This window comes from Rhamphochromis longiceps, linkage group LG5 (assembly GCF_057381845.1).
Source record: "Rhamphochromis longiceps isolate RC_006_pf linkage group LG5, R_longiceps_female_GT1.1, whole genome shotgun sequence".
Lineage (NCBI taxonomy): Eukaryota > Metazoa > Chordata > Actinopteri > Cichliformes > Cichlidae > Rhamphochromis > Rhamphochromis longiceps.
Window position 1 is genome coordinate 1,591,708 of NC_140561.1, and position 8,029 is coordinate 1,599,736.

An 8,029-nucleotide genomic window follows, 5' to 3' on the forward strand; every position below is an offset into this window, starting at 1 on the left:
GTTTCTAACATTTTGAGTTATTTTCCAGTGTTAGAAGATCAGCACTGCTCAGTGTTAATTTAACACTGGAGATTTTGCTGTGTGTGTTTGTCTGTGTGAAATTTTGACGTGTATCTGAAAAACACAATTTTGAAAACACTGGAAAGACCTCAAGACATGTATTCTTTTGCTTACTATGTAAACAAAAATTCCCACCAAGGCTTTTCAGTGTGAAATGTAGAGTGTAGAGAAACTACCAGTGCCAGGTTGTCTCCATCTAGTGGTGAATAACACATCACCACTACACCAGGTGAGCTTTTCTCTGTGCACAGTGACACAAAACTCATTTAACAACATAAACTATTTAAAAAATGATGTAGGCAGATCAAGGCAATGTTACAGATTCAGTAAGAACAGAAGTTTATTGCAATGCTTCAAATATGCAGGGCGTCACACTAACACAGCTGCTTGTGTCCAGCATCGCTCTGTTATTATCAATTTGATTCGAAACGTGTCCAGGTTATTGTCTTAAACTTGCATTAATGATTTTGTCTACTGTCAGTTACGCTGGATGGCATTTTTAATGAGCTTAAATTACATTTTGAGTTGAATTCACTGATACTGCAGTACTGATGATGATGAGCCTTTATCTGTCACTACAATGTTACACGTACATGTCGTACACGTTATCCTGATGTTTCCCAACTGCTCTTGTTAAAAAAAACTGAACTCATAAAATGACACAAGTTGATATAAAGAATAGATTTTATTCCACAAATGTAGTGAAATGCAGTTTTTTAAATTATAGAAACAATTAAATACAGCCATTTAAAACAAGCAAACAACCATTTTCTCACTAAACCGGTTGTGTTCCTGTCTGTTATGCATGAACAACAGATTCAAATCGGTAAAGAAGGGAACATTCAGCCTTTATCCACTTTGGAAAAATGCAGTGTTGCTGTGAACATGAAACGTTGAAACAGATTGCAGATTAGTGATAAATATACAGGCAGCAATATGAGTCTAGAGACCATGAGAGATGTGACTGGCACAAATACAGGTAAGGTTTCATTCAAATAGGACCAAAAACATCAGCTTTGGTGTTCATGAAGCTGAAATTCATTTCCATTAAAGCTTGTCGTATGTTTCTCATTCAAAGGCAGCTGGTACAGCGCAGGTCTGAGTAACCTGTACATGCTGAAGTAACTTTGGTCTCCAAGCACGACGAGCAGTAGAAGGTACAGTGAGAGTTGTTATACTGCATATTCATACTTATACCTATGAATACTGCGTCTGTACACCACCACAGGGTATTTCAGATAATCAAAGTCTGTCATGCTGTTATTCACCTGTGCAGGAATTACATTGTCTAAAACGTAAACTCACAAAATTTTAAATTTGAGTTTTATTGTTTCTAATCTGTCTGTCTGATTTATTTTGATTTTTAATGACAGCCTCTACTTACTTATCTCGGAGCTCCTAGTTCTTGTGAACAGCCACTAAATATAAATTTATCATTTGGGATCAAATCTTTCAGCTTTTTAATGAGCAACATGTCGCGTGCAGCAATGAAACTGCCTGTCAGTCAACTGTCCAATTACTTTTGAGTCTTTAAAATAGAGAGTATGTATAAAATGGTTGTAATTCCTCAGACAGTGTTATATTACAGTTACATACTAACTGCACTGCTACATGTGAGCTCAGCCCTGGCAGGTACTGAGATCGTCAGCTTTTTTACGGAGTTGTGTCAGAAGTCTTTTAAGCTCGACATCGAGCTGTTCAAGATTTGTTGATTTCTGAACTATCTCGTCCTGCAGTCTTTGGATGGAGTCGGCTTTTCCTAGAAGAAAACAAACACCAGGAGCATTACAGGGAGTGGCACACACTGTCTGTGTCAGGACCGTACAACTGGATTTCTGATATATTTAGTCATTACAGAGCGCCACACAGAATGTCCACAGAAGCATAATATTAGACCACCAAGTCAGCGGGGGTTAGCTCATGGTAGCAGCACGCAACAACAAAGTTACCTGTAAAAATTCAACTGAACTGTTGATATGAAAACTTTCTTACTAACCTCACAATCAACACTTTATGCTTTATGACTAAATGTCCTACTTTCCCCAATGAACTGAGGATGCATTGAGTGAATTTTTTTCTTTTAGTGGAAATGTTGGTTAAATTACCGTCTAGAGCCTGCAGCATGTTTTGGGTTATGTTAGCCAGAGCTCCTGCATCCTGCTGCAGTTTGTTCAGTCGATCCCCCGCTGGCTCCGTCTCACCATCTGTCCCGGGAACAACTTTCTCTTTAAGATGGTCAAGGTGCTTCTCCAGAGTCAACAGGTTCTACAAGTACACACATAATATGGCACTCAGTTGTGGCCTTCTTAGTCTTAATCCACAGCGTTTAATATGATGTTGCCAAACCTTTGCTTCAAGTCTTATAGGAAGACTTTCCACAAGGTTCAGGAGTGTTTATGGGAATGTTGACCATTCTTCCAGAAGCACATTAGTGAGGTCAAACACTGAGGTTGCACAAGAAAACTCATAGTGTGAGTTTTCCTCTTTCTGCACCAAACTCACTCATGCTTGTGTTCATGGACCTTGCTTTGAGCTCTGGTGCACAGACCATCTCCCAAGTGTTCTCACAAAATAGTCCGAAATGCATCGGCACGCTGAAGCAGGAAGAAGTCCTTCCACTAGAATTAAGGGGAGAACACAACTCCTGAAAGATAATGCTACACAATAATTCCCCCAAACTTTACACTTGGCACAGAACTCCTCTGGCAGTCACCAAACCCTGCTTTAGAGCCTTTGTAGCCTCGCGCTTGACACCACTGCATCCAACGCTTTGCATTGTGCTGGGTGATGTCAGTCTAGGCTGCAGCTGCTCAGCCATAGAAACCCAGTCTGTGAAACTCCCTGTGGACTGTTCATGAGCTAATCTCACGGTCACATGAAGCTTGGAGTCCTATGTGCTTCAGCCTCTGCTGCTCACTCTGTGATTCTACAGGGCCTACCACTTCATGCTTGAGTTCCTGTCAGTCGCTTCCGTTTTTTAAATACCACTAACATTTGGAATATTTAGCAGTGAGGAAATTTCACATCTGGACTGGTTGCACAGGTGACATCATATCCCAGTAACACGCTGGAATTCACTCAGCCTCTTAAAGCGACCCATGCCTTCAGAAATGTTGGTAGAAGCAGTCTGCATATGTGATGCTTCATTATATACACAGAAGTAGAAGTAATTGGAAGACCTGAATTCAATGACCTGGATGGGTGAGGAAATACTTTGGCAGTGTAGTGTAAATAGGAGCTAAATAAACCTAGCTACAGTTTAATCTGGCCTACCTGAAATGTGAATTCTTCACTTTTATTTAAATTTGTAACTTTAAAAATATAAACAAATACTGAGAAGAAAGCATTTTCATTAAATGTTAGCGACAATCTGTTACCGAAGATATCCACGACTTTATTCAGCAGCATGAAGAACAACGACCCACAAAGCCCAGAACCAGTCTGCACTGCAAAAACACACTATGAGCTTTCAAGTGTGCGCACACTCATTACATTCATTTATATTCACGTTTACAGATGACTGATAAATGCAAATAGAAGCTTACACTGGGTTCTTCTTCTCTCGTCCTTATTAAAGTCAGTGCTCGTCTGTCAGTCTAAAGCAGCTACAGCAGATCTTTTACCTGATTTCCAGCAGCTGCTTCTTTATCAGCTTTTTCTGCATTTTCCCGTGCATCTTCAGCCTGCTGACCTCCATCCTCCAGCAGGTCTCTCAGCTTTTCCAGCTGGGGTTTCATTGGCTTTATCAGTGTTGCTACATCGTCCAGAGCCTTCTCTACTGGCACCAGCTGGTCTTTGGCCTGTATGAAGAAAACCCATCCAAACTCAGCCTATAAGCAGTTTTTATTGTAATAAATAGACCATTGTTTCATCTACGCTTTCTACCTTAGTAAGGTTGTTATTCAAGGTCTCTAGGACATTCATTTTGTCTTGCAATTTGTGTTCCAGCTCAGCAAGGGAAGGGCTCACTGAGGTGAAGCCTGCCAGCAGCCCATCAACATCAGCCTTCACTCCCAGTGCTGTGTCCCTGCAAGCACAGAAACCATTAGTTTGAAGGACTGATGGGTAAAAACGACAAAAAATAAGGACTGGATTAAACCAGTCTGGAAAAACGAATCCCTGATTAAATGTAAGGCACTAATGCTCATGTTCATGAAGACATAGACTTTGTTAGTTCTGCATTAGGGACATTCACGTGGCTGTACAAGCATGTGTTCGGTCTCCAGCTTGGTCTGTACAAACGGTGGGAGCAAAGATGATAATTCTTTAAAAAACGGAGCATCTTATTCAACAGTTTGACAGTGAAGTGCGAGCATCAACCTGGCATCCTGTGCATCCTGTAGCAGTTTCTTGGCTGCATCTAACTGTGGCTCAGCTTCCTTCAGCACCGCTGTGCTGTCTGGTAGGTTGGCTGTCAGATCCTTCAGCTCCTGCAGCTTCCCTTTAAGCCCTGCCAATCTGGGGGGCAGCTTGGCATTCAGGATCCAGTCGCTCACCTCCTGGACATGGGTCAGGTTAGCGGATGGGTCTGGTCACCAAAATAGGAAAAGCTAGAGTTTAGTACTGGAGCTGGAGTTTGCACTGTGGTGGTGTTTAAAGGGTGACTGATCTCAGCATCAGTTACACCCAAAGAAGTTTCACCCTCCATCTCAAAGTGGTTCCACTCATGCTACAATCCTAAAACAGTCGTACCTGACAGGAAGTCTTTGAGCTCTTTCACAACGCTGCGTGTCTCATTTAGGTCGTCTTCGAGTTTATCTCTGGCCTGCTGCAGCTTACTGGACAGCTTCTCTGTAGACTGCCTCACCTGATTGGTTATCTCCTGTGTTTTCTGCAGCTGTGCACACATTGACATTGAATAACTACTTGAGATGTGTAAACGGATTAAGAATGACTTGTGTGAATAACAAAACTCATTATTTGTATGTAGCTATAAGTGTCTACCTTCTCTGCAGCATCGGTGATCCTCCCAGAGAGTTTGTTGAGTCCTTCCCTCACATCATTGGCATCAGCGTCTGCCTTCTTGCTCAGAGGCAGAGCGCCCACACACTTTCCCCCCTTTTCACAGGGTGCGTCTCCCCCTGGTGTGCACAAATCTTCAATTTCACACTGGAGAGGTGTGCAGGACTCGGAGTGAACACTGCCACACACCTGAAAAACAGAGTTAGAGGTGGAGGGCAATGACGGTTACTAGTGTGAATGACAGAAAATGAACTTTCACTCCATCTCAGGACAAACAAGAAAGATTATGATTAATGGCCTGGATTATGCTCACACTGAGAAATATGACACATATGCATATGGATGCTTATTTAAGATAATGATCTTTCAGTTTTACTCATATGCTGCAAGTCAGCTAAACAGTAGATCAAGAAGTTTACTAGTTACTTGTTTGGCAACAGGAGTGAGGTTGGGTTGGGAGGCCATGCTGTTGTTCAGTTTATCCAGATCTCTGGTGTTGGCCGGCTGAACTTTGCTCTGAATGTCCTCAGTTTTTTCTCGGACACCAGTTGATTCCTTTATGGTATTTTTCCCGGCCTCAACTTTTTTGGTGGCGTCTGTCGAGTTATCGTAGGCGTAGCTGATGGTGTTAAATGCCCCTGCAAAGACAGGAAAAGTCTACATGAGTGGATTTCATGCTGTTGTGATACAAAAATAGTCATCAGTCACATCTGTAGAATTGCAGCGAATGCTTAGTCTTTTCTGACCTGTGTTGGGACTGATAGGGTTCTTTGTGGCATCTTTCTTGGCATTGTACACCAGCATGAAGTTTTCCAGCAGGTCCTGCAGTTTGTCCAGCTCAGAGTCCAGACCAGGAGTTTTTGTCAGGGGTGAAAGGTCATTATCAACCTGGTACCTGGAGATGATATTATCAATGAAAAAACAGTGTAAGGTGATTGAATTTAAGGGTGATTCGTATTTGTGAAACCTAGAATTAAGTTCGTCAGCAGTTTCCCACCTGAGCTCCTTCAGCTTAGAAAGAGCATCACGTGTATCAGTGATGGGTGAGAAGGACATGGAGTTCTGGATGACTTTCAAAGTGGCCTCCAGGTAACTGATGCGGGGCCCAAAGTCAGCGCCGCCTCCAGACTGAGACGATAATCTGGAAGCAAGTTCCAACAGGACCAAGCTGACATTCTTTCGCTGAGCGTTTAGGCTGAAGAAGCAGGAGGGACACATCTCGCAGTCAGGGAAGGAGTCGCAGCGGTCACGACTGCAGGAGTCGCAGCGAGCTCCAGAGACGCCCGGTCGGCACAAACAGACTCCCGACTGCTTGTCACAAACTCCTGGGAGGGTTCCATTGGCATCACAGTCACAGGCTAAGACAGAGGATGGTCATACAGATCAGTTACGAAGCGTTTTTCAAAATGGAAAGGTTGCAGACATTCAGCCATGCTCAGAGGGCTTACATCACATTCTTTTTAAATTTGGGCTTTTAATGATTTCTTTGAACTTTTTTCTCGGGTGGATTGATTGTGTTTCATTGTCCTGCTGTAACACCAAGTCGTGTCCAAGATTCAACCATTCTATTGATTTGAGGTGAATTTGAATAACTTTTAGACTTTTATCTACTTTGTACAATCTAACAATGCCACTGGCAGTGAAGTAGCCCCAGAGTATGATTACAGTTGGTTCAGTGTTCTTTGGTTTGAGCGTCTCACCCCTCCAAACATATGTCATTGTCACCAGTCACAAGCTCAATCTTTGTCTCATTTGACCAAAAAAACGTATCTCCAGAAGGCATTTGGCCGGACTCATGTGGGCAGCTACGAATGCCAGTTAAACTTGAGTCCATCTTCGGTGAGAGCTTCAGTGGCTTTGCTGTGGACAGTGATGTACCAGCAGCTTCCAGTTCGCAGCAGGCTTGAGGCTTGGTGGTTCCTGGATTATTACTGAACATCCTAATTTCCCCTCATGTAATCTGCAGTCGTTTCGAAATAAGTCCAGCAGACCTCCCTAAGTTGTGCAGATCTATAACTCTCCTTATTATGTCTTCAATGAAGTCCTGACACTTTCCTCTTGTTCTTGGTCAGTTCATGATCACTAAGCAAAGTCCTGCCTTGTCAAGTTAAAACACGGTCAGCACCACATATTAAAAGATACGAGTCTATCAGCCTGTTTGTATCATTTTGACCATACATGGATCTGAGAATGAACTTATTTTTTAAAGCTATTAAAGATGTGCAATCATTTCATCTTGGAAAAAGAACAGTTCAAAGAAATCATTGAAAGTCAACAACTACCATAAAAATGACGGGCTGTGCACATCTTTGTAAGTGAACACACTTTGAAATCCAGCAGCGAATCATAAATGATCTCTAATCCATGCTGGGAAGCAGCAGAGTTTACAATCTTTTACCATTACCCTCGTTGTGATCTGGCACTATATCAATGATACTGAACTGAAAGAAAACTCCCGAACGAGTGGTGGACTTACGCTGGCAGCCTTTCAGAGGGTCTCCATATGTGTTATCAGGGCATTCTGTACACGTTCGGCCTCCAAAGCCTGATCTGCACTGACACTGCCCAGTCAGCTGAACAAGAACAAGATCATTTCATTATTTTCCAGAGAAGACAAATCGATATAATCTGTGATGATGATACAAAGACAGAATATTTGCATCCTCGCTACAATCACATCTCATACCAACACCAGTACTTTCTAAGTCACACCAGGTGTAAACAACTTTTCAACTGTAATTTTCAGGAGTGAAGATAAACATAATATTGTTAGTCTTTGTGGGCTCTCGGTCATCCAGGACTGGGAAAATTCGGTTTTTAGCTACATAAACAAACAGTTGTAGACGACATTTCAGGGTCATTAATAGATTTACCTTTCGCCTCCGTCAGTGCGCCCCAGCTGTGGCTACATGTAGCTGCCATCACCAGTGTGTGAATGGGTGGATGACTGGATGTAGTGTAAAGCGCTTTGGGGTCCTTACGGACTGAGTAAAGCGCTGTACAAATA

General features: G+C 42.5%; 1 protein-coding gene across 2 annotated transcripts in view; it reads right to left on the reverse strand.

The window, feature by feature from the left end:
- Window positions 1-739: 739 nt before the first annotated feature.
- The window catches only part of lamb3 (laminin subunit beta 3), an 18,532-nt gene continuing 11,242 nt past the window's right edge, over window positions 740-8,029 (reverse strand). For both annotated transcript variants that reach the window (XM_085405447.1, XM_085405446.1), the window contains exons 12-22: window positions 7,499-7,595; window positions 6,020-6,380; window positions 5,769-5,917; window positions 5,449-5,660; window positions 5,005-5,211; window positions 4,753-4,897; window positions 4,381-4,588; window positions 3,946-4,087; window positions 3,684-3,860; window positions 2,166-2,325; window positions 740-1,819 (exon numbers count right to left, since the gene is read on the reverse strand). In XM_085405447.1, coding sequence (XP_085261573.1) covers window positions 1,680-1,819; window positions 2,166-2,325; window positions 3,684-3,860; window positions 3,946-4,087; window positions 4,381-4,588; window positions 4,753-4,897; window positions 5,005-5,211; window positions 5,449-5,660; window positions 5,769-5,917; window positions 6,020-6,380; window positions 7,499-7,595 — 1,998 coding nt within the window. In that variant the 3' untranslated portion in view covers window positions 740-1,679. The remainder of the gene's footprint in view (window positions 1,820-2,165; window positions 2,326-3,683; window positions 3,861-3,945; window positions 4,088-4,380; window positions 4,589-4,752; window positions 4,898-5,004; window positions 5,212-5,448; window positions 5,661-5,768; window positions 5,918-6,019; window positions 6,381-7,498; window positions 7,596-8,029) is intronic.